Genomic DNA, 27,087 nt, shown 5'->3' on the forward strand with positions numbered 1-27,087 from the left:
AAATGTATAGCCTATAGAAATAGCTAGTAGAATATAACATATATATAAAATAATATAATCTATAAAGATTAATAAATGCCATCAGTTACATTTAAAGCAACATAATATTTGGCAGAAGGTATAAAATATACAGTACCTTAAAATGAACCTAAATTTGAGGTAAAAATCCAATCCTGATTTTTTACTTCCATTGTAAATACAACATGTAATTGTATTTTATCCAGCACAGTTCAAAGTCATCTTGATATCACTACAAAATTATATTAAGCACCAACTACATGAGTCAAAAGCTCTGCCCTTGCCTTTACACAGTCTATCATTTAGTAGCTTCTCTGTAGATTCAGAATTTCTATTTAAATATATTTATCTAAAAAACTATATGTCATTGTTTGTACTTATTCTCTCAGCCTTTGATCCTCCTAGGGGGAGAACTACCAAGTGAATTTACTTCAGAGTAAAACAAAATTAAACAGCATTTGATATGCTCCCAATTAGCATTTTGAGCACTACAAATCCCAACTGCACTGCTTCCTTTGCCTAACATCAAAATAAGCCAGAATTATAAAATACTGATCTACTTTCTATAGAATATGACTCTTAAATTACACAGAAAGGAACAAGATTTTAAAGTACACATATAAGGGGTACCTGGGTGGCTCAGTTGGTTAAGCATCAGACTCAGGATTTCAGCTCAGGTCATGATCTCAGGGTCTTGAGACTGAGCCCTGCGTTGGGCTCTGCACTCAGTGGGGAGTCAGCTTGAAATTCTCTCTCTCCTACCCCCCCCCCCGTCCCTTTCCCCACTTGCGCATGCACACACTCTCTAAAACAGATAAATAAATCTTTAAAAAATGTAAAATAAACATATAAAAATTATTTCTCTACCAAAGTCCTTAAGCACTCTAAGAATAAATTAAATGTAAGGCTCATATGTCTATACATACATGGGTACACTGACAAAATCAATCTTAAAAACTACAGATCACCAAGTAAGAACTTCTAGGGGCTCATCAGGGCCCAGCGAGTTCTGGAGTTGCAAAGGAAAGACAAAATTCTGTACTCAAAGTGTCTCAAGAAGTTGATTTTAGGCAACTTGACCTCCTGGATAATTAACCCAAACCCCTCCTAGATAATTAATTTAAAAAGTTCTAAGAAGACTAAAGGCTCTGGATTCTAAGCATACCAAAGATCCTAAGGGTGTGGAATCCACTTAAGAAAGAGTGAACGTAAGAGTCTTAGACCCAAGACATACTAAAATATAAAGACTACAGACCTGAATGAACTCTTAGATTGCTCTACAAATGCCAAAGGTGTCACAAGGCTCCTCTGAACTAGGTGAGAGCTAGATGATTTTGAAAACCAAAGACTTTTATGGATTCCAAGTAATCATATCTTGCATCGTTAAATGGAAAACCATGTTCAAAAAGAACTTCGGTTTTTAAATTAACTTCATTGACATAATTTACATACAATAAAATATGCTAATTTCAAATGTACAGTATGATGAGTTTTGGAAAAATAATTAGGATTTAGGAATTTCCTTCATCTCAAAAAGCTTCCTCAGTCCCCTTTGAACTCAACTTCCCATACTTGGCCCCAGGCATCTAATGAGGTACTATCATTACAAATTAGTTCTGCCTTTTCTAGAATTTCATATTTATTCCTCATTAATAATTTTGTGAGATTAATGTTTGGCTCAGTGAGGTTAAGCAAATTTCACAATTTCACACAACTCCAAGATTCAAAATGAGGATCTGAAATCAGGTCCCTCTGATGCCAAAGCATACTGTTAAATGATACTACAGGATTTGGGTCTTGTTCATTTTTACATTCCTAGCATTTTGTATACCTGACCCTTCGAAAAAAGAAGTGAATTTAAGGAAACTGACCTGCACTGGGTGGGACCCAAGGAAAAAAAGATCCATTTTAAATGATAAATCAGGTCTCGGGAAAGGGAAAAAAGAAAGATAAAGGGTCCTTGACTGTTATTTGCAAAGTCTCAGAGTATCCCCCAAGAAATTTATTAACTACAAATGGAAAGATAGCTTTATAGTGAAGAAACCAGCAGAAACCACCTTAACCAAATGAACAAAATCAACATCACCAGTAAATAAAACATACTGACTTCATGAACCCATATCATTTCTGTGATATTTTTGTCAAACCTGTATAGCTTTAGTCTAACTGATGAGGGAAAGAAGCAGAAAAACGTTCACCTTTAACCCAGAAGGCTGACCTATAGCCTGCATAGTTTCTATGAGAATCAAATTAAGTGCTGCTTTCTATATTCTTAAAGGGTCTCGTGAGTGATATGTCTCTCACCAATAGTTAGAATCAAGCTGAATGATAAGCATCAGAGAAATCTTAGGAAAGCAGTTTTATGAGTAGAAATTTGAAGAAAACATTTATGATCTAATACTCCCCGCACATGCCCTCCCCCTTGAGCACTAAGCATAAAACCACTGGCTTCATACAGCAAAAGTACAGCTCTTCCTGCCCACAGGGTTTGTCCCCGTGCTACTTGAATAAACTTACTAAGTTGCGCCATGAAAAAACATCAACAATTTTTTCTTTCCTTTTTTTTTTTTAAGATTTTTATTTATTTATTTGAGAGAAAGAGAAAGGAGCAGAGGGAGAGGGACAAGCAGACTCTGTGCTGAGCACAGAGCCCAAATCGGGGCTCAAGCTCATGACTCTGAGAAGATGACCTGAGCCAAAATCAAGAGTTGGACACTTAACTGACTGAGCCACCTAGGCACCCCAGGAATTCTTTCTTGACCTTAGTGCTCAGTGATCCGGCAATATAATCATGAGAAAATACTTAACAACTAAACTGAGGTCATGAAAGACAAAGTCTGAGGAACAATTACAAACTACAGAAGAATAAAAATGAAATAACAACTAAATCCAATGTGGATCCTGGATTGGATCCTGACCAGAAAAAGAGCATTTGTGGAAAAACAGGTAAAATTCAAATAAGGCCTACAGTTTACTTAATAGTATTGTACTAATGTTAATTTCCTAGTTATAATAACTGTCCAGTGGTTATGCAAGACGTTAACATTAGATGAAGCTGGTAAGGGATATAGAGAAACTCTGTCCTATTTTTGCAACCTTTCTGTTAAGTCTGAAATTAGTTCATAATAAAAAATTAAGGGAGGCCCTTGAATATTTTTCTGCAACCTAAAAATACTTCAAAATCTTATAATAATGACTGCATTTAAACCAAACCTGTGTTAAAACTATATATGGCCAGGGCGCCTGGGTGGCTCAGTCGTTAAGCATCTGCCTTCAGCTCAGGTCACGATCCCAGGGTCCTGGGATCAAGCCCCGCATCGGGCTCCCTGCTCCGTGGGAAGCCTGCTTCTCCTTCTCCCACTCCCCCTGCTTGTGTTCCCTCTCTTGCTGTGTCTCTCGCTGTCAAATAAATAATAAAATCTTAATATATATATATATATGGTCAATTTTTGTTATATTCAAAACATGCCAATATTTATTGAACATCTCTATGTAAGATGGTACAGAATGTGGTGACATGGTGACTGCCTTAAAGCCATTTAGGATTTAATAAGTGAGCTAGGAGAGGGGCTCATGGGTGGCTCAGTTGGTTAAGCATCTGCCTTTGGCTCAGGTCACCATCTCAGATGCTGGGATCAAGCCCCATGTTGGGCTCCTTGCTCAGCAGGGAGTCTGCTTTTCCCTCTTCCTCTCTCCCTCCCTTTTCTGCTCTCTCTCTCAAATAAATAAAATCATTAAAAAGAGAGAGAGAAATAGAAAATGTTGACGGTCAAAATCTTGAAAGCATTGGTTCAAAACACAAAACCACTTATTCTGAAAAGTAACAGTTTTCATATCTTCTGAGACTGGAAATTTTTGCTTTTTCATCTTTTAAGAATAAAGAATCAACTTCAGAGACTATTTAAGTACTAGATTCTAACTTCCAGAAAATTCCTACAAGTTCTTAATAAAAACATGATATGATAGAATACAATTTGAAAATCCTAACAAAACACAACATATATGATAGATACATGCTGTAGGGACATTGTTTCATCTGTAGTGAACAAAACGGAACAAACTTCTGATGTAAAATGCTCATTTCCCTATTCTTAAGATTGAAATTGTTAAGAAGCTATCATTTGTATACAAATCCCACATCTTCATGGGCAAGCTGTCTGTCCAGTCTTGGGGTAGACATCTGACCTAAGCAGAGTCCATCATAGAATTATAGCCCAATTATATTTTAGTTAAGCTCTTTTGGTTTAAAACAAACTGAAGAAATTATAAATAAGAGGGAAGCAATCAGCTTTATTGGAAAGATTGGAAGGATACTGGGGTAAGCTCACAGAACGAAAGAAAGAAATCATCAGAATGACAGAACCAGGGGAGTTCTGTAGACCTTAATAGTATTTATTTATGGGCCTTCCTCTTGAATGCCACCATCTCTATGTCAAGCCACAATTTAATGTTTCAGGAGGGCAAGAATTTTATCTGTCTTTTCCACCATTGTATCTTTAGCAATTAAAACAATGTCTATCGGGCGCCTGGGTGGCTCAGACGGTTAAGCGTCTGCCTTCGGCTCAGGTCATGATCCCGGGGTCCTGGGATCGAGTCCCCGCATTGGGCTCCCAGCTCCTTGGGAGCCTGCTTTTCTCTCTGCTTCTCTCTCTCTGTCTCTGTCTCTCTCTCATGAATAAATAAATAAAATCTTAAAAAAAAAAATGTCTATCATATAATAGGCCTTCAAAAAACATTTGCTGAATGAACTGATAAAATTAGCTAAAATAATTCCTGGGTGAAAAAATGCCCTAGGCCCAGTTTATTTCAGGAATCTGCCCCCCCTTCTTTTATTTTATTTTGTTTATTTATTTGACAGAGAGAGACACAGAGAGAGAGGGAACACAAGCAGGGGGAGTAGGAGAGGGAGAAGCAGGCTTCCCGAGGAGCAGGGAGCCCGATGCGGGGCTCAATCCCAGGATCCTGGGATCATGACCTGAGCCGAAGGCAGATGCTTAATGATTGAGCCACGCAGGTGCCCCTGCCCCCTGATCCTAGATGAGTTGATGCCCTTGTGGGGCCTTTTCCATAAACGAGACACTTGTGAATGTTGCTAATGGGTACCTATTAGATATACAAATATTAAAACACTGACTGTAAATTATTCTATCAAAGAAAGGCATTTTTATGTATTTTAAAGGCCTCTAAATTTGCATATTTGTATCATTCCTTAATTTTCTTATGCTTTTTCTCAAAAACATGCAAATCATAATAACTTTAAACATGTACAATCACCCATGCCACTACTGGCAAAACTGAGTAAAAAGCATAAATGCTAAAATTAGGCTTAAAATCTATTTTAACTTGGATTTCATTAAGCAGATTTTCATCAGTTTTTGATTCATAACTGATCTATATTTCTTTCAGATTCTTCTCCATACTGTTAGATTACTAATACAGAAAATTATCTTAATGTTTATTTACATTAATACACTTATTTGTAAAATGTGCATTGGTAGAATAACCTAAACAAGGTTTAATCATTCTGTTATGAAATGTTAAAGTTATCTTCACTGAATACTCTTAATTTAAAAAAATTTTTTTAAGATTTTTATGTAACTGTCTTGTCAGTAAACAGGTTTAATCTAATTGTTATAACTCAGAAACAAAAACCAACTAAACAAAGATTAATTTATCAAATTATATTTATAAATTTATAATATTAGCTCCTCCACTTCATATGGTAATTCTAAATTTCAGAATACCTATTTGTTTATAATATGTGACACTATGATAAAAGTCTAGCCTTTAGAAAGACCATTAAATCATTCCAACCTTCAAATTGAGAATTATCTGAAATTATCTGAGAAAGAATGACTTGCAGCTGGAACCCCTCTACCCTCAACATTTTGTATGCATTCACAATTGTTTATAAAGCTACCTCAGCAAGTTAGAATTAGAGAAATGGGCTCCATTAGATAAATTAAGATGTTTGCTTCAGAAAGAGAAGACACAGAAGGCAAATTTAACCTTAAAAGAAAACCTAATTGAGGTTTTGACGAATCTAACTAGGTATTTGTAACCGGGCACAGAATTTTAAACCTGAAAGGCAATTTTAAACCTAAAAGATTAATGTAACTTTATGAACAAGTTTTTAAGAAAAAATCTCTATAGGTAGATCAAAGTAAAGTTGCTGTACGTCAAGTAAGAAAAGTATACTTAGGATTTTGGAGCACAATATGTGAAATCAAATTACCCTCGATCCTGGCTGACCTTGTATCAGCTGTGTAACTTAGAGTAAATTATTTAACTTCTCTGTTTCAATTTCCTGATTTGTAAACACCTCACAGGTTTGTAAATATCAATGCAATATTACACACAAAAAACTTGGAACTGTATTTGGCACACAGACCTCAACATAGGCTAGTAATTTTTAAAAAACTGTTAGATAGGGGCACCTGGGTGGCTCAGTTGGTTAAGCGACTGCCTTCGGCTCAGGTCATGATCCTGGAGTTTCAAGATCGAGTCCCACATCGGGCTCCCTGCTCAGCAGGGAGTCTGCTTCTCCCTCTGACCCTCCCACCTCTCATGTGCTCTCTCTCATTCTCTCTCTCAAATAAATAAAATCTTTTAAAAATAAATAAATAAATAAATAAATAAATAAAACTTAGGAATGTATTTATAAAAAAACTGTTAGATAAAGTAAGGGACATTTTTTACATTACATAAAGACACCGTTGTGGCATTTTTCTAAGGACCAATTAGTTGTCCTCATTTAAAACTCAACCTTGGATTAACCATACCAACCTGGCAAAATAATCCCCTGAGGGGCAGTTCTAAGAAGATCCTTTTAACACTTACTCCCACCCTAAATTATTCAAATAAGATCAATGAACTAATTCTAGGAATTGAAGATATTTATAAAAACTTGTGTAAATGGTTGTCATAGCATTACTTATAATATTGAAAAACTAGAAATATAAATGTCTAATAATAGAGGACTGGTTAAAATAACAATCAACACAAATGAGTATCACCACCACGGCTAACAATTTTCATAATGCTTTACTAAGTTCCAGGAACTATTCTAAGTGCTTAGCATATATGAATTTATTTAATCCACAACTCTGTAAAGTAGATCATTTTATCTTCTCCATTTTAGAGATGATAAAAATATCCTACCCTAAATCAAATGACTAGAAAAAGAACCAAGACTTAAGCCCATGCAGTTCCAGTACCAATGCTCTTAACCATAGGCTATGAAACTAACATTGCAAAAACTCAAAAACTTTGGTTACTATCTTGATTGGGTTGGGCTATATCTTCAGTACAGATGATCCCTGAACAACACAGGGGTTAGGGGTGGTGACCTACCCCCTCCCCCACCCTACAAACATCTGCATATAACTTAACTATAGTTAAGTCAACCTAAAACTGGTCAACAGTAGGCTATTTTATCTATAATAACAGCTGATCAACACATATTTTGTATATGTGTTATATATTCTTACTATAAACTAAGAGAAAAGAAAATGTTATTAAGAATATCATATGGGGGTGCCTGGGTGGCTCAGTAGGTTAAACGTCTGCCTTCAGCTCAGGTCATGATCCCAGAGTCCTGGGATCCAGTCCTGCATCAGGCTCCGTGCTCGGCGAGGAGCCTGCTTCTCCCTCTCCCTCTGCTGCTCCCCCTGCTTGTGCTTGCTCTCTCTCTGTCAAATAAATAAATAAAATCTTCCAAAAAAATTTAAAATTAAAAAAAAGAAAATCATATGGAAGAGAAAATGCATATACAGTACTGTACTTATCAGAAAAAAATCTGTAAGTGGACCCATGCAGTTCAAACCCATGTTGCTTAAGGGTCAACTATACCTGTGGAGAGCTTTTGTTTTGTTTTTAATCTCTGTTTGCAACATCTATTCCAAATGTTCACTCAAAGCAAAGAAAGACAGTATACAAATGTTTTTCACAGAACTTTAATATGGCCAATAAAGGTTTAACAATCTTTAAGTCAATGGCTCTTAATCTTGGCTGAATATTAAAAATCATCTGGACATTTTTAAAACATAGCAATACCCAGGTCCCACCACCAGAGTTCTAGTTTAAGAGTCATCCTTATCATAGTCCAGTAAAATCAGAATCTCTGAGAATGGGGCTCAGACATATTTTTTTTTTTTAATTCCTCAGTAATTCTTGGTGGAGACAAGGTTGAGATCCACAGCTTTAAATAGTAAGGGTCTTGACGGGAGGAGATATTTACATGAGTTTTCAGCAGTTGTATCAACAATCAAGAATCCTATTAGCAAACATTAGATAAGGGAAACAATGGCCAAAAAAAACCAAACAAAAAAAAAACACCTCTGGAATCAAGAATCAGAACTAACCAAGGCCATGAGATTAAAAGGAACAAAAAGGAGGAAGGTCCATGCAGCAACTACTTCCAAAATCAGTGATCAATGCTCTACCCTGTGGGTAAGAGCAAGGTGAGATGCCAGGGTCCTTCTTGGGATACTGGATAATTACTGGGAGGAATGTAAAAGTGGAATGCCCTTCAGCCTGACATAAGAAAAACTTAAATTATGTGAAAGAAAGCTTTAGAAAAGGAGGCAGTGCTTTGGGCTAGGACTCTAAAGGTCCACACCTGAGGAGCAATCCTGTGAATCAGAAATAAAAGAGCCCTTATGCAGACTGCAGCACCCTGGCTTTAAGTCATCTCGCCAGCCTAGAAAATCTCAAGTCCCCAAACTGAAGGTGATTCTGATTGCTAGTACTCCCAAGGTACATGACCCAGGTTAACACAGGAAAATCCTCCCTTGAGGAAAGTAACAATGTCCAAGGCTTCAAATTATCTCTATAAATAATTTCTTAAGTACAAAGCCCAACATATAATCAAAGGAGATGAGACCACTCTCTAAGAAGCAATAGGGAATGAAAATAAGCACCAAAACAGCCTACTGGGACTCCAGATATTGAAACTGTCATTGATTATGAACCAACTATGCTTATGCTCAAGGAGTTTTTTAAAAAGAGTAGTAGAAAAACTTGGCAGGGAACTAGAAAACTCTAAAAAGCAACTAATCAGATCTCAAAAAGAAACAACCAAAAATTCTACAGTGGAAAAACACAGTAACTAAAGAAGTCAACAGATGAGTTGAGCAGCAAATTAGATACATCTGAAGAGCTTTACTGAACTAAGAACATAGGTCAAAAGAAACTATGCTGAAAGAAGCAGAGAGAAGGAGAGGGAAAGTACAGAAAAGATACAGAGAAAACAATGAGTTATTCTAATATACATTTAAGAGGAGGTCAGAGGAATGAAAAGAACATATGTGGCAGAGACAATATATGAAGAGATAATGGCTATGTATACTCCAAAAGTAGTTAAGACATCAGTCCACGTATCCCAGGAGCCCAATAAATAGAAAGCAAAATAAAGACCTACATTTAAAAAAACAAAATAAAAGATTTTTTTCAGGTAAAAGAAAAAAATATACCAGAAGTAGTAAAAATAGAAAGACCAAATAAAAACGGACAGTACTGAGGCATCTATGAAATGGAAAGAAATCAGACTGGGGTATATGAATGCAAAAAAGGAAGAGAGGAAAAGAAGGGGAGGGAGGGGAGATTAGGGGTAAGTAGAGAAATCTGTATCATTTCCAGAAATGAAAAAAATCTTAAGTCCCATCATCTTGGTTCAAGACAATTACATAGTAAAGAAAAAATAATTAAAAATCCCAAATTAAACCAAACCCCCCAAAACACATAAGATATGGTATGAGGATCTATGGTCCATTAACTTTTCACCCTCAACACTAGCACCACAGTGTTTTTGATAAAAATCTGAAAACAAACATAATTCATCTTCAAAGAAAAAGTTCATCTGGAAACTTGCTGTTTAGATCTTAAAACACATTTTAACATTAAACCAAAGAAGTTATAAATGATGAATAGATCAGATTCCTAGAGCGACTCTATAAAAACACCCTTCACATGAGAATTATACGCTGCAATGACAATGACATAGTTTTGTTTTGTTTTTTTTAAGTCTAAGAGAAAATGTTTGAGAGTTTCAGTGTCAGGAAACCTTTTCCTCAGTTGCCGGGTACCAAGACAGTATTTTTTCTCCTTTTCCTTATCCCACATGCTTATATAGCATCAGCAACCCTACACCTGGTCTAGGGAACAGGGGTAGAATATGTAGGTACTGGTAGTACCCAGGAAGTGCTTGCCCTGCTTTTGGAGTAAGATATTGTTAGGCAGTTGGAGAACAGAAGTCTATAATCAGGAAGGGGAGTGAAATGATGAGATCATGGGATAAATGAGAAGGAAAAGTTAAAAAAATAAGTTTTATGGTTTTTCCAAAAAGAAGTGAGAAATACATGTTCCTACCTAAATGATACACATATCAAAAAAAATCATGTATTTGGAACAATCTTACTTACATGGAATTAAAACAAAGAAGAATTTGATGAAAGTGTCTTTATCCCATTCTTCCAGCAAAAAATCCAATTTTCTACACTACTGAGTTGAATGGTACTAATGATTTCATATTCCTGTCTCAACATAAATAAAAGAGAATAAAATTAGTTTATAACTCTTATTTTCAACAGGGTTAAAATTAAATTTCCAAATATATGATTTTTAACATCTTAGATCTTAAAATCTAGCAGCATGAAGTTTGTTTTTTAAGCAAACCAGAGATACTTAAACAGGGCACAGAAATAAAGGTTAGAGGAACCATTTATGTTTCAAAGATTAAAGAGATAAGGAATCCAAAGGTAACCTAAGCCAAAACTATACAAACGTCCATTATGTTTCTGCCAGGACTTCAAGAACATTGCTACCAAATACATATATATGCTTTGGATATCAAGAAAAGCCTATATCCAAATAAATAAATTGCCAGAGAAAGAAATACAGTGAAGTGGCCACCTATTAGTGAATTAGATCCTAAAACTTGTTCAAAGACTACATAAAGAACTATAATTATTTGATAAACTTAGTATCTCAAGTGTTAGCTGCTTTTGTATTGTGTTCCCAAGATTCCTAACGGTTTAAAAAAAAAAAAATCAAGAGAATCAATTACATAAATTCTCAGTAATATGTTCTAACAAATAAGGCAATATAATTTACTACACTCTTCCTTTCATAAAAACAATAAAGGTCCTTGTTGAAATAACTCCCTTGTACCCTAAAGTGTTGATCTTAAAACCCTAAAGAATGGAATACATTCTATTATTTTTTAAAATAATCCAAATTAAAGTTTAGTAAGAGAGATTTATACCATAGGTTAAAATGTAAAAAACAAAAGCAGTACCAACAGTTAATGGACTTTTATTACTTAAAAGATGATTACAAATGTATTTAACAATAAATTTTATTTAAGAAGTTCATTATAAAGATACACTTCCCATCAGGTTTCTAATCCAACTGAGAAATAATATTAGTAAGATTTTTCCCCCTATACTCATTAGTATGAATATCCCCAGTGGCTAAATCCAGGCAGAAGCCTATGGGATCAGCCCCTGAGATAGAAGTGAAAATTCACAAATGAATCTAAAAGCTAAAAGGCAAATGATGACACAAAATACACCCAAAAATCTTTTCTGGTATTAGTAGATATCATACAGACCTTATATTTTATCACTTATTCATATCATATCCTTGTTTAAACTACACCTTCTCCTAAAGAGGGTAGAAAAATAATCCTATATTCCTCACTTTAATGCTATTTTTAAAAATTCATTATGATATCTAAAAATCTAAGGATTATTTCCAAGTAGTTCAAGCCCTACAGTATTTCAAGGGTCATTTATCCAAGTAGTTAGATTTTAATCACTGGCTGGATATTTTAATCACCTAAGGAGTTAAAAAACAAAATAAAACAAAAATGCCCAACACCCCCAAACTTGCCCCCAGACCAATTAGATTAGAATCTCCAAAAGTGGAGCCCAGGCACTGGTAGTTTCTTTAAAACTTCCCAAAGTGATTTTAATGTACAACTAGGCTTGAGAACCACTAGTCCATACAAGATAGTGCTAAAATTCTAAGGATTAAAACTAAAATTTTATACTCAATGGCACCCTTAAGTCACAGCCATAAGAGGGCAGCAAGGAGCTATTATGGAAAGTCACACATGGAAAAAAGGTACTAAGAAAAACTGTCCTCAGGGAAAGACCCCATGGAAATTCAAGTGCTCTGGGAGAAATGCCACAGCTCAACTGGGAACTAAGGAATGGTAAGGAACCAAGAGATAAGTCAGCAAACAGGAGTTGAAGGAAGGGGAGAGAGGGGGAGAGAGAAGAGAGAGAGAGAGAGGAAATGTCAGAGAAGTGTCTGACACAGAAAAGACCACTTAATGGATGGAGAGTTTAAGTTTTAGATTCACTAGCAAGCAGAAGGTAATTCTCCAAAATAAGACAGAGGCTAGAAGAGTTTCTTGAAACCTCCATCTTCAACAATAACAGTCGCAGATGAACTAGAAAATAGTGTGACTCTTGAGAGGTGGTTTTGGAATTCACAAAAGTAGAATAACTTAGGCATAAAACAGGTAGCTTTAAAAAAATCTTGGACAACATATATAAAGAATAGGAGATGTCAGAGTATTTCATAATAAAGAACATATACTCCTTTTAAAATAGAAACTACAGAACCTTTAGCAATGAGTATTAAGACTTCATATCCCTCTTCCCCTATAGGATGCTTAAAAAAAAAAGTGATGTTCCAATTCAGACACTTACCTACAATTATTTATAACCTGTAACAATTTCGGCAAAAAAAAAAAAAATCCCTTATTTTACAAACTAATCCTTCTTCTCCTTGGCCACTAGGAAACTCAGAGCTTTTAAGAACCTTTTTTCTGAGCGAAGGCGAGCGCTCGGCCTCTCGGCGCTCTCTTGCTTGGGCCTGGCCAGGCCCGCGCCGGCAGCGCAGCCGGAGTCTCGGAGCTAGCTGGACCTGGCCCGCCAGGCGGCTTGGAGGGGCTGCGGGCCGTCGCGGGCGGGGACGTCTCCTTGTACAACTTCAGCGCGAGGCTGTGGGAGCAGCTCGTCCACTTCCATGCCATGCGGCTGACGCACTCGCTCTTCCTGTGGGTGGGAGCCACGCCGCACCTGCGCAACCTCGCCGTGGCCATGTGCAACCGCTACGATTCCATCCCCGTGTCTACCTCCCTCCTCAGAGACACTTCCGACACCACTTCCACTGGCCTTGCCTGGCGCTTAGCCAGGAAGACCAACAAACAGGTGTTTTTGTCAGCTATAACCTTCAAAACACAGACAGTAACTTCGCCTTACTGGTAGAAAACAGGATCAAGGAAGAAATGGAGGCTTTTCCGGAAAAGTTCTAGCCGAGTAGCAGAAGTGAGGATTTGTAACTTATGTACAATGTACACTGAAATAAATGGATTGAATTTCAAAAAAAAAAAAAATAGAACCTTTTTTCTGAGTCTTTGAAGGTTGCATGTTATGGCATACATTTTTGTGTATTAACATTATCCTTAGAACTATTATCTTCCTTGTGCTCATTTTCCAGTCATCCTGATTTCCTTAGCTACTTACTCTGTTATTGTTATCAGTGAAAAATGAATACAATCCTTTTTGAAATGAGATTGAGATTAAGGGAATCAATTAAAATATGATCCAGACTCATCTAACCTTTGCTCTTGGATCACTTAGTACTTTATAAGCCCTATTAGGAATACTACAAATACATGATACTCAAAAGGAGTCCAGGTGTGAGTTTACCAGTACAAATCCATCTTGTAGATCAGAAAAACTGCCCTAAGCATATGGGAGATTGTCATTCTTTATAAATGAAGACAATAAATCTATTACTACCAATATCCCTGCCTACTAAAAACAATAAATTGAACTAAAGAATTATGCCCTTAACATCCAAAGGCTGGCACTGAACCAGCTGTTACTTGTTCATTATTTTAAAAATATAAATAAAATTACTGAAGAGTATTTTGAAAGGTATTTCAGCTTTAGGATTTAAATTTTTAACAATTTTTCTCACTTTTTGACAAAAAATGAGACAGAAAGGTATTCAAAATTTCTTTGGACTCTTTATTTTAAGCTAAAACTTCAGCCTCTACCTTTTATTCAAAAATAAATACAGCAAAACCACTTGTTCCTATACCGCCATCATTAGCCAGGGCCTGGGAGCAGAGGAGAATCATAACCTTGGAAGAAAAGTCAATTATCAGATTTTCATTTGTAATCACAAATGCTTAGCTGACCACAGCCTCCAGGTGAGCTTAATATCCTAACCAATCATCTGTGTGCAAATTTCATATTTTATAATTGTATTAACTCAATCTATATTATCTTAAAATTACTTCATGGATAGCTTCAACTCTATGCTGTGGCTCTTTAAAATGTGTACTATTCATTTACTGCTTTTATAATGACACAGTAAAATTCCACATGCTGAATTATGTTTACATTTCTTGGGATTAAGGACCATGCTTAATTCATCTTTGTACCTCTCAACATTTAGCACAATGCTACTGATGACAGTAAATAAGGTCCCAGTGAGATCTTTTTCCTTCTCTTACTTTTTCATTATTACATTTATATCTTAAATACATTATATACTGTATAAAACTAAATGTACAGATTATAGAATTATTAGTAATTCCCAAAAGGTAGAAACCCAAATGTCCCTCAATGGATAAATAAATGAACAAGTCATGGTATATACATATAAGGGAATTATTATTCAGCCATAAAAGGGAATGAAGTGCTGATACATGCCACAACTTCGATGAATCTTAAAAACATTATGCTAAGTGAAAGAAGTCAGACAAAAAGGTCACATACTGTATGATTTTTTCACATAACGTATTCAGTATTGGCAAATCCATGGAGACAAAAATCAGATTCAAGATTATAAGGGGATTGGAGGATAGACATTACTGGACTTCCAGATAAAGCTACAGTAATCAAGACAGTGTGGTATTGGTGAAAGAACAGACAAGATCAATGAAACAAAACAGCCCAGAAATAGACCCACATAAATACAGTCAACTGATCTTTGATAAAGGAGCAACAATGGGAAAAGCAGTTTTTTCAATAAATGGTGCTGGAACAATAGGATATTCTCATGCAAAAAAAAAAAAAAAGTTTAAACATAGATCTTACATCTTTTACAAAAACTACCTTAAAGTTGATCATAGGCCTAAATGTAAAACACAAACCTATAAAACTCAGGGTGCCTGGCTGGCTCAGTCAGAAGAGCATGTACTCCTGATCTCGGACCCATGAGTTCAAGCCCCACCTTGGGTGTAGAGATTATCTGAATAAATAAAACTTACACACACACACACACACACACACACACACAAAACTATAAAATTCCTAGAAGAAAACATAGGAGAAAATCTAGATGACCTTGAGTTTGGAGATGACTTTTTAGACACATTTCAATGTTAAATATAATTCATTTTAATTGTCCAAAGATTAGGGATGAGGAGTCTTAATCTACAGTTTCTGAATATATTCCCTAATTCCTTAAATTCGACTAGCAAGGATCTGTATGAAACTAATAAGACAATGATACTCAGAGTCTAAACAGAGAAAATCATGAAGCAATATAAACCTTTCTAAACGCAGGATAATTTACAATGGAGACGTATCAAGCACCACAGAGGAAGGTGGTATTTTTTCCTGGTCGGGAAATCTTTTTAGTGGCACCCTTATAAAGAAGCCAATCCTTTTTACATAGACTGTAGGTTTTCCTGTAAGAAAATCACAAGTCAAGACAGCAGAGCAAAAAGTCAGATCTTACAAACTGGAACTAAAGGCATCACAAGGAGATAACCTGAAGGGGGAAAAAAGTTCCTTCTACTATTAGTTCCTTTTGGATAGGTTCACATTGCCCAAAACCAGATTTTCATGGGAGTACTATTGATATTTTTCTGTAATCATGGTGGCCAACTGGGAATACTGTTTGAAACTATCTTCCAGCTAGAAGTATCTAGGCCATGCTATGTTTTAAAGAATTTTAAGGACTTGACTGATTCCTTTTCAGCACTGTGTCATAGAATTATTCCTTCAGAAAAATCCTGGCTTTACCTGCAAGGTTCTCTATTGGCCTACTTTCCTCTGAATGTGGGACAATCTTGGATTCAAAAAAATTTTTTTAAACCCTGAATTTTCAGAAAAGAAATTGTGAGATGATAGAAAATATATACTGGTCTCTGCCCCTAGTTCCTGGCACAGAGCTCCTAAGTCCCTTATAATTTCCTGGGTGATAAAAGTGTCTTTTGTTCTAATGAGGCAGCTACTGGTGGGCTGCTGGATAAAGTACAGGTATAACTGGGCTTATAACTGTCCTCTGAAGGCAGCGGGGGCATTTTTGTGGGACTGCCCTTAACCTGTGGGATTTGATGCTATCTCCAGGCAGAGAGAATCAGAATTGAGTTAAATTGTCAGAGAGTCAGCTGGTGTCTCAGAGAATTTCCTGTTGTGGGGGAAAAAAAACCCACACATTTGGTGACCAAAAATATGAATTCCATGTAAGTAGTAAAGAAGGAAGGAGGGAAGAAAAACCTAGTAGGGAAGAACTGAGTTTTTCCTCTACACAGAAGGTGGAAGAGTGAGTTTTTCCTTTACATAAATTATCACTTGCCTGTTTATTCCTTAAAGCAATAAATACACACCTAGTTGATAACCCAAAATAACTGTCATTCAAGCCCTTACCCAGTTCTTATCAACAAAAGAGATTTAAAGAAATTATGTATGTATTACACATGGATATGTATACACACACAAAATTTATAAATGTGTGTGTATATACATATAGAGAGAATGAGAGAAAGAGAACTTATATCTGAAGGATATACAGATGAATCATTCCTTGATATACTCTGGGTTTTATTTTTAGATAAAAACTATTTTTTTAAAGATTTTATTTATTCATTTGAGGCACAGAGATAGAGAGAGAGCATTAGCAGGGGGAGAGGCAGAGAGAGAGGGAGAAGCAGGCTCCCTGCTGAGCCAGGAGCCCGATGTGGGGCTCGATCCCAGGACGCTGCAATCATGACCTGAGCCAAAGGCAGACAGACACTTAATGACTGAGCCACCCAGGCGCCCCAAGACTACTTATTTAGACTCCCCACGCCCCACCTCCAATAAAAATTACACCTCGGCATCATGACCTCAGCTTTCACTTAGGACACTGTATAAAAAAAAAAAAAAAAAAAAAAAAACAGCTTTGTGAAACCCACTACATCATTCAGTATTCCCTACATGAAGCCCCATTCAAGAACTTTCTTTCAGAAATATGCACTAGGAAAGTTTTTGCCCCCTCCATGGAACTAGTGTGTTTTATTTTTGACTTTAGACAAGAGAAGAAAACTCTCAGAAACAAATTCTCAGATCAAATATATCAATCTGTACACTTAGATTTATACATTGTAAATTACAACTCAAAAAAATTTTTTTCACGTCAAACTAAGAAATGATTAAGGACTCTAAGACAGCATGTGTGTTCTAATTGTTCCTCTAGTCTTGACTTTCTAATTTATATTTTACCCGATCCTAAAACTTTATTCCTTTTCCATGTATTTTATTTTCCACTGATACAGAGATAAGCTGGAAAGGTCATACAACATATATGAGAAGAAAGCAGAACAGACTGGAGCTGTGACAGCCAATCCTGACCAGTGAATTACCCATCTCCTAGAGAAGAGGAATAAAATTCATACTGATTGCTTATAGCATACAGGCTATTTATAATTAGTTGAATAGTGTATAATCAAACAATTTGGTAAATCTATTAACATTATATATTAAAATCTATTAACATGTTATTCTCAAATAAATGTCTTTTTATCTTAAAATCCAAAGTCAAGGATCTCAAGCAGGTATTATTTATAATAAATATCTGAATCGAAGTGGGCAATGCTAAAAAGCTGAGACACCAACAGCATGTTAGCAGTAAGTGCTATTAAGAGAATTTATATGCAGATGGCACCTGGGTAGCTCAGTCAATTAAGCGACCAATTCTTGATTGCAGCTCCAGTCATGATCTCAGGGTTGTGAAATCGAGGCCTACATCAGGCTCCATGCTGAGCGCAGTGTCTGCTTGGGATTCTCTCTCTCTCTCTCTCTCTCTCTCTCCCCTCCTCCCTCGCCCCTGCCCCCCTCTCTAAATTTAATTAATTAATAAAATTTTTAAAGAAAGGATTTATATGCAAATACTTCTCATATGCATTCCAATTTGCCATAAAAGGAAAGACCAAATCTGAATAATCTACTGTCAATAAATTACAGCTGAAATAAATATTGAAACATAAACCACTGGGGTGCCTGGCTGGCGCAGTCAGTGCAGCATGCAACTCTTGATCTCAGGGTTGTGGGTTTGAGTCCCATGCTGGATGTAGAGATTACTTAAAACTAAAATCTTTAAAAAAAAAAAAAAGAAAGAAACATATAAACTACTAAAAAATGCTTTAACTTGTGTTGTTTCCTTGCCTAAAATGCCTATCTCCCTATTATGTGGTTGAACCAACTTACAACTCCTGATCAGGAGGTTCAGCTCAATACTACCTTCCACTTATCATTTGCATGTTGCACCTTTTCTCTTTCAAAGGCTAGACAAACTTGAGAAATCTATTCCACCGTAATCATATAGCAGGAAAGATGGGGGGGGCATTTCCTGGAATTGTCTGCAAAGCAAACAAAACAAGAAGACTTCTTACTCCGACTTATTATTTTGAAAAAATTCAAACCTACAATAAGTTGTAAGAAAGTACAATGAAGACCTTTTACATCCTCCATCCGATCATTAAGTTTTAATGGGGGCAAAACTGGTTCTTGAGGAGGATAAAAAAATCTCAGACATTACAAGAAGGATGTGAAACCCAGACTGACCAATTGTTAACATTCTGCCACATTTGCTTTCTCTCTTTACACACACACACACACACACACACACACACACACTTTTTTTTGGTTGAACCATTTTAAAGTTACCTGCAGCATCATGATTTCACTCCTGAATATGCCAATATATAACCTCAGAACATGAGTATTTTCCTCTAAAATCAATATAATTATCACACCCAGAAAAATCCATGATGATGATGATGATGATAATTTACTACCCATTCCCAAATTTCTCTAATCACTCCAAAAATGTCCTTTAGATCTGTTTGGACCTCCAATCCAAGACCCAATGAAGGATCTAGCACAGTTAATTGCCATGTCTCTGTATAGTCTCCTTTAATTTTCCTGTATTTCTGAAGAATATAAGCCAATTTTTTGCAGATTTCCTATTTGTATTTGATGTTTTTTCATTAAATTATAATTTTAAAAAAGACAGCGTAAGTGCTACATAAGTGAAGCTGCCTTCCTTTTGGCGCACCGCACCAACAAACACTTACTATCAGCTCGTCCTATAATGTTGTTCGATCACCTACATAAAAACTACTAAGGTTTCTCCATATCCCGTCCCATCAATCCTTCCACCCAACGACTTCAGCGTCTCATCATAATCAAGTATTTCTGTGGTGCTTATTCTACTTACAGGGATTTTTCTATTTCTGTAATTCTTTCTACATTTAGTAGTTGGTTTAAAAAAAGGGCAATGGCCACTTTCCAACTATTGACCTAAAGGTCCTGTGTTCTGACAGCCAAGGGGAGGTTAAATGACGTGATTCTGGGGTCTCCGGAAGAGCATCTCTGCATCTTACTACCTTTTATATGGGATTCTGTTTAAAATTTCATGATATTAAAGGGTTCTACTAATTGGGAGAAAAACACTAAAAACCACTAGCTTATAATAGCACCATCCAATTCAACTTTCTGCAGTGATGCAAATGTTCTACACCATCAACAGCGGCTACTGGCCAGATGCCACCATCGAGCACTTGAAATGTGGCTGGTAGGACCAAGGAACAGAATTTTTAATTTAAATTTAAATAACCACATGTAGCTTAGTGGTACTGCATTGAACAACACAGGCTCAGAGAATCTCCGCTTTAAAATCTGTACCATCATTTTCTGGGATAGCTTACCACTTAAATGCAAATATATGTAACATAAAAAAAGCAGCTTTAAAAAATAATAATATGGTAAGAGGAGTAATAACTATCATTTGAGAACTTTCTAAATGCCACGTTTTACATAAGGTGCTTTACATGTATTCTCATTTAATCCTATGACCCTCTAATCAAGAGTACACCATTTTGGAAAAAAAAAAAAGAGTATACCATTTTGAGAAATGTTTCATAATGAAATTACCCATGTAATTAGAGCACAGTTCTCTTTAACAAAGTGCATTTAGAAAGTCTAGGGTCCGTTAAACTGTTAAGTGGATCTGTATTTTAGTAATGTTAAAAATTTTAATACAAAAGTAAAAGCATTAGTTGGAGGAAATCAACTCTAATTGCTAGACTTTTTAAAAAATTAACACCTTTACTATTCTGATGTTAAAAACTGGCAGAGGGGAAACTTTATTTAATTTCTAATGTCATAACAGCTTAAGAATATGGACCATATTGTGCCTGAAGGAAGTGATAACTTTTTCAAAAGTAAAATAAGCCCATGATTCCAGTCAATAAGCAAATAGAGAGGTCTGGTTAAATAAAGTTATTTTGAAAATTCCATTACTGACAGGAATGAAAACTATGCTTTAAACGGCAAGATCACAAGCAGTCTCCTTCCAACAGATGCCTTTTATACCTATGAGGTATGTAGTGAAATATTTCCCATCCTCTTCCCCCCCTCAAAAAAGAGATTTGAAAAGTCTGCCTGGAAGCTTTCATATATGATAAACACAACCACAGAGATCCATAAAATCAGAACTTCAGTCCCTGATAGAGTACAATTTGCAAAAACCTCAACAGTTTACATTCGGAACTTTAGGTTAACAGTTTACTATCAGTATCAGGAAGTACTCACAATTCTACATTCTTTCTCTCTTCTGGACCTTCAACATACATTGCCCTTCTTCTTGGGACAGCCTTTGCTGTCTTCTCCAAACTCTGCGTATATGCTGTTCAGTCTCCCAGGAGTACACTTTTAACCTTTAGCCTACACTCTCTCCTTCCCTCAATTTGCATAACTTGGTGTGGGGGGATGGAATAAAAATTAAAATGTCTGGCATATATCAACTCTGAATAAAGGGCAATCTTTCCTAGCTCTACATACAGCTAGCACACAGTACCTAGTCCATGACAGGGACACTCTAAGCATCTGCTGAAATAAAACAACACAGAGGAAAAAAAAGGGGGGGGGGAATTAAAGGGATAGAATATGTTCTTTCAGCATACAAGAATTTGAGTATCTTAAGAGAAAATTCAGTTAAACAGAACACCCTTCAGTAAACAGAACATCCTTCAGCAAAACTAAGCAAATGTTCATATTATTATACTTGCAGGGGTATGTAATATGCAAACAGAAGTTTTTTCTCAAAAAAAAGTACGCAGAGATCAGTGTCAGAGACTCCTGATACCCTGTTTATTTTTTTAACATATTTCATTCAGATTGAGAATAAACAATGGCCTAGTTTGTCTAAAATGATATGATGCCTATTGGGAGACAGTTTTCCACTGGTCTATCACATTTCTGCATGCTCTGTGAGCAGCACAGTGATTGTTCTTTGGTCCAGACTGCTTTTTCAGAGGTGGCTGTAAACCCTTGGGAGATGGGGATAATGTCTCCTCTGGAGCAAAAATTTGGGCCCCCTCAACTCAGGGCTGCTCTCCGGTAACTCTCACTGGGTGTGCAGTTGTCATCCAGCCCACTTCATGGGGCTTCCTAGCCCATCATACGCTAAGTGGCACTCCGGAAACTGGTACAAAACGCCGAATACTCAAGTCTTCTTACCAGCAACCATGAAATTATGGCAGTCTAATTTACTGGTTTAAAATAAAATTTCAGAATTTACGTATCCATAAAAGTAATCATGTGGAAGAATCAGAGGTCTCACAAATCTTATTTTTTTACTTATCGTTTTTCAGAACATATACGGATATCTTTTGTGAACACTGGAAAGAATAACTTTATGGTGTCCATCGGCAATACAGTCATTAGGTTATTAAGCTACGTGTTTTCAGACACCTATTTCCAAAACACAAGAATATTTTACATGCTTTATAGACACGGGGCCTGTGCTTCCTGATTAAAGATGCTCTTAATATGATGGGCTCTTTTGCCAAGTGGTTTTCAAAGAGGAGTCAGTATATGTATTTTGTGAAAGATTCCCAGAAGATTCTAACATACAACCACATATATCTCATCCAGCTAAGCCCATTGCTCTAGGAGTCCCGCCTCATAACCACTAAGAGACTGACAGTTACAGTAGTGGTCTACGTATATTAAGAGGGCAGCTGCACTAGGGTAGTGCTGTTTGGTGAAAAGAGCTCTAGCTCTAACAGCCTTAAGCACCTTGCAGCCACATCATCTAATTCCTTGCTTCATCTGCCTTACCTATACGAGAAGACCTTAGTGGACAATTACTAAGATCCCTTCAAGTCCAAAGTTCTCTAATTCTCATGCTATCAGTTACTAAAATCGCTGTGGTTCAATGGAAGACATTCACCTACTACAACAACAATAAAAATACTTGTTTAGCATTCCTTTAAAATACAAAGAATGCCACTTCTGGGGTAGAAAAAAATTAAACACGTATGAATCAGCTTCTAAATTCAAGGAGCCAAAAGGTAAGTAGCCATATTATCAGTAAAACCAGATGCTTTCTGGCCCAGACCTAAACTGTCAAATACTTAGAATGATGAGCATCTCTATGAACATACCGGATAGAGCATCTGTCCCAGACACCTCTATTATTTTAAAGAGGCTTGGATATCGAGATTTTGTTATCCAAAATAAACAGAGTCTTCTTTTTGGGGCCAAGAGTTCATGATCCTGTACTAGTGGATTTATATTTGAAGTTCTTTCAGAAGAACACAGTTTGGCACATTAATAATCATGGCTCCTCACTCAGTCCAGGAGGGCAGTAATTGCCTAGTCTATGAGAACAAAGTTCAAGACCGTTGCAAATCTCTTGTATAAAATCTACAGGTCAGTATAAAGCAATTTTAATTAGCTAGAGAGGCCTATGATGGCCACATATCTTAAGAGAGATATGATTCAGATCTAACTTAGCTGTTTGAGTCTTAGCAACCTATTTAACCTCTCTAAGCCCCAGTTTCTTCAGAGGATATTATGAGCTACATAGGAATGCTGTTTGTAAAAATTAAATAAGACTATTTCATAAAGGGCTTAACAATGACTTGGATACACAGTAGGTGATCAATAATTGATAGATAATATCACTAAATGCCCTGGAATTCACTGAGTTCCATGATCTTTTACCTAAATTCCCAATGGTATCCCCTCCTATAACCTAACAATACTGTACATTTTTACTATACCATATCACATCTCATATGTTCAATATACTGTATGTGCCTCCATTTTCATATCTTTTTTTTTTCATTTTCATACCTTTGATCATGCTATACTCTCTGCCTGAATTTTCCCTGTCAAATTCTTATCCATTCGTAAAATCCTTGATCAAATTCCATTCTCCTTCAAAGGAATTTCAAATACCTACTCCTTTCAGAAAGTCAGTCAGAATGCTGGTGCTTGCAGCTGGTGCTCAAAGGGCAACAAATTATTAATCCCCAAGAAAATTTAGAAGGCTCTAAGAGATAACAGGTGCTGGCTTTGTAGAAGGAAGAAACTAGCAGCCTGAATATTAGAAATAAGCCAAAGGAATAGATCACTTTGAAGCTAAACTTACAGCAAAAGTGGGGCAAAGATAGCAGAATGTCCAGTATACACAGGAGTTGCTTCATGAATATTTGAGTTAATGAACATAAGGGGAAAAGCCTGGAAATAAAATAAAAAAATTTATTTTTCACACTTCTATGCAGATTCAGGAACTAGGATACCTATGTTAGAGAAAAAGGCCCACTACAGCCTTTAAGCAAATATGCTTTCCACTATTAAAAACAAAAAACCCTAAATACCAAGATGCCACTGAGAAAAATGTCAACTAATGCTTCATTTTTCAATTCATGAGGTCAAAAAATTTTATGTCGTTCTGACACAACATTTTCTGATTATACTCAAATTTAATTCCCATTCTAGCTCAAAAGTCAAATCCTCAAAAGCAGCTACCTGTCCTCAAAACTTTGTTTAGGCTTCCTATCTACTCTCACAGACATCTCCACTATCAAATAAATTTTTTCATATTTTTTTTAGTATTTTCCTAAGACCAACCAACGAGTGTGATACAACCACAGTGTATGATCTCCAAAGGAAATGCACAATACAATAAATCTTTCAAAGTGACTTTTGAAATCCTTTGTGAGAAGACTTCAGAAATAGAAATTTGAATTAAAACTTTTTCTTTTGGGGACCAAGTTCTCCCAACTGCCCAGATGCTGATCAATACAAGATTAAATTTACTCTTCTTTCTTCAACAAGAACTCAAAGATCTTTTGTCATAAAAAGTTACATACAAAACTCAGTATCAGACATTTAAGCCTTATTAATACTCAATGATTCCTTTGTAATATTAATACTAACACTTCACACTAAGTACAAAGTTCTCAATTTCTAGGATCCTTTTAGTTAGATCAATCTGATCTAAAATCAGTACTTTGTGTTCAAAATTTATTAATATTCCTTCCACAAGTCTTTAATATGACATTCTAACATTTAATTTTAGATTGTAAAGGTCATCATAGTATTTGAAAGCTGGAAGAAACCTCAAACATCTCATGCTTGTTATGAAATGAAAACCCTGTAGTAAGCCTAGAAGAAAAGAATAGAGTCCAGGAAGTTTGGTAACTGACTATACATAAAGGGAAAAAGAGTCAAGGATCACTCCTGGTTTTCAAGTCTAAGAAATATGGAAATATTAAGGAATCACTAACCAAAGCAGAGTTCAAAAGGGAAACTAATTGGGGGCAGGAAGAGTGGAATGCAAAAAAGGTTGTTTTGTTGTTTTAAATAAACGGAGTATGACGCTAACCTTACCTTATCAATGAAGAGAAGCATATGTCTTCATAGAGGCACGGATGGGGGCAGGGGGGTGGAGGAGAAGAGGCCATTCATTGCCTCAGCTTGAAGCAGGAAATCTGTCTCTCACACATACATGGATCCTTTTTCATTTCCCACAAATAGATAAATTAGTGCCCCAGGAAAAGTCCTCTAAAAAGTTGATTTTCTTAGAAATAATACAAAATATTTCCATTATTTCTGAAATAATTTTATATTTTTGAACTCTAAAAAGGTTTATAATCTTTGTTTTACCCTCTTCTGAATTACTTCAGCCCTTTTCATGGGAACCAAACAGAATAGCACAAAGAATCAAGATAATCTAATCAACAATAACCTATTTCAGCAATGCACTGTAAATTACAGTCTCAATGAATTCTATTCATTATCTAAAATTTAAAGGGATTGATCTCTTATTTGACAGAGATAAAAGAGTTGGCTTGTTTCGGTGATGCTAGCACTGTTAATTGTGCCTGCCAACAACCTAGTCCCATAAACACTGAATTCTGTTCGTCCAATGGTTCCTTGTCAAGCCATAATCACATTTCGACACACATTACTAGATTTTAACAAAGTAGAATTAATCCTTTGTGTCCCCTTACAGCCTAGGTTCACAAGCTTTTACAAGTTTTTAACAGGAAAGTCTTTAAACGATCAGTATAGAATATTCAGAGTCAGGATGAAAAAAAACGATCAGTATAGAATATTCAGAGTCAGGATGAAAAAAATGTCTAGACGCAGACTTGGTTTTATCACTATTAATAACCTCTAAGTGGGGTATCAAGTTTCTGCTCATAAACATTTCCCTCCCAATTTTGATTTATTACTTAAGAGACTGATCTGGTTTATGAAAATACTTCTGAAAAAGATAAACTCCACACAGTGGTTACCTGTGCAGAGAAAAAGAGGGAAATGGGTTCAGTTAGAAGTACCAGAGGCTTTGACATATCTGTATTGTTTTAGCATAAATGTGCAAATATATTAATACTTAATAAAGCCAAGTAGTGGGTACACAGGCTATATGGTAAGGAAAGGGTCAGGAGGAAAATTTTATGAATTGCTTTCTCTGTCTCTCAACCCACCATTCCTACCCCCACCTCCAGTAAAAACCCTACGGATAAGAGAAATTTTAGTCAAAAGGAGAGAAGAAATTTGGGGAATACTATACATTTCATAGGAAGACAAATCCAGAGTTTATAAAAGGTAACTGAGAAGAATAGTATCACAGCACAAGAGACAGAGTAGGAAAGACTCCAGAAAAGAGGTAAGCACCAAATATGAACAATGACATAATTTTGCCAGGAATCAATCAGCCTTGATCGGTAACCGTCCATGGAGATGCTTCTAAAATTATCCTTAATATCATCTTTTTCCAGTTCTACAGCAGACTACAGATGTTTGAGTCACACACCTTTGATTGGTGTATGAACAGCTTATCTACCGCCCAATGTGTTTTTAATAGTCATCATTTCCCAAAGTCATATGAGAATGCTTGTTTATTTTCCCATACCTAAACATGCTGAAATAAGACAGTCACCTTTCCCCAAGCGACATCAGCTAACTCTGAACAGAACATTAAATGTCAGTTTAAATCTTATTGGACTTCCTATAGAATTTGGAAACCTATATGAAGTCACCTAAACAAGCACCTTTAGTAAATAGTAATTAACTATTATTAGAATGATGAATCTATTTTAATTAACGTTTGCACATACAACTTCAACAATCTGTTCCAATTTTGAAAATGAGAGAAAAAGGACTAAAACGCACATGGTGGATTTACAAAACACCTTGTGAAAACATACTGCTAACAGGAAATGTACTAACGGATTTTATTCATCCCCCTTAATTATAAAAGTTATGAAACTAACCAAAAAACAGTATTTCTCTACTTTTCTTTTTCTTATATTTTGAAGGAAATAATAGCTCACTATGAAAGGCAGTTTAACTATTAAGCCTTTTAATCTTTTGGCCAAATCTGGTAAACCTGCAAAATACAGGTGGCATCAACAATGCTCATTTTAAGGTAACCATGGTAAATTCAGAAACAATTTAAAATATTCAT

At 35.9% G+C, this 27,087-nt stretch overlaps 1 protein-coding gene and 1 pseudogene across 4 annotated transcripts in view; one reads left to right on the forward strand and one right to left on the reverse strand.

Moving 5' to 3' along the window:
* Positions 1–27,087, reverse strand: part of HS2ST1 (heparan sulfate 2-O-sulfotransferase 1) — a 171,514-nt gene that overhangs the window by 125,446 nt on the left and 18,981 nt on the right. The window contains exon 2 of one of the 4 annotated variants that reach the window (XM_073896377.1): positions 649–823. The exons of the other annotated variants lie outside the window; for them this stretch is intronic. Coding sequence (XP_073752478.1) covers positions 649–673 — 25 coding nt within the window. The 5' untranslated portion in view covers positions 674–823. The remainder of the gene's footprint in view (positions 1–648; positions 824–27,087) is intronic. 4 annotated transcript variants of the gene reach the window in all.
* LOC112824603 (proteasome assembly chaperone 4 pseudogene) lies at positions 12,205–13,419 on the forward strand (annotated as a pseudogene).

This window comes from Callorhinus ursinus, unplaced genomic scaffold (assembly GCF_003265705.2).
Source record: "Callorhinus ursinus isolate GAN/ISIS: 27379988/994484 unplaced genomic scaffold, GSC_fseal_2.0 scaffold9, whole genome shotgun sequence".
Classification (NCBI taxonomy): Eukaryota; Metazoa; Chordata; class Mammalia; order Carnivora; family Otariidae; genus Callorhinus; species Callorhinus ursinus.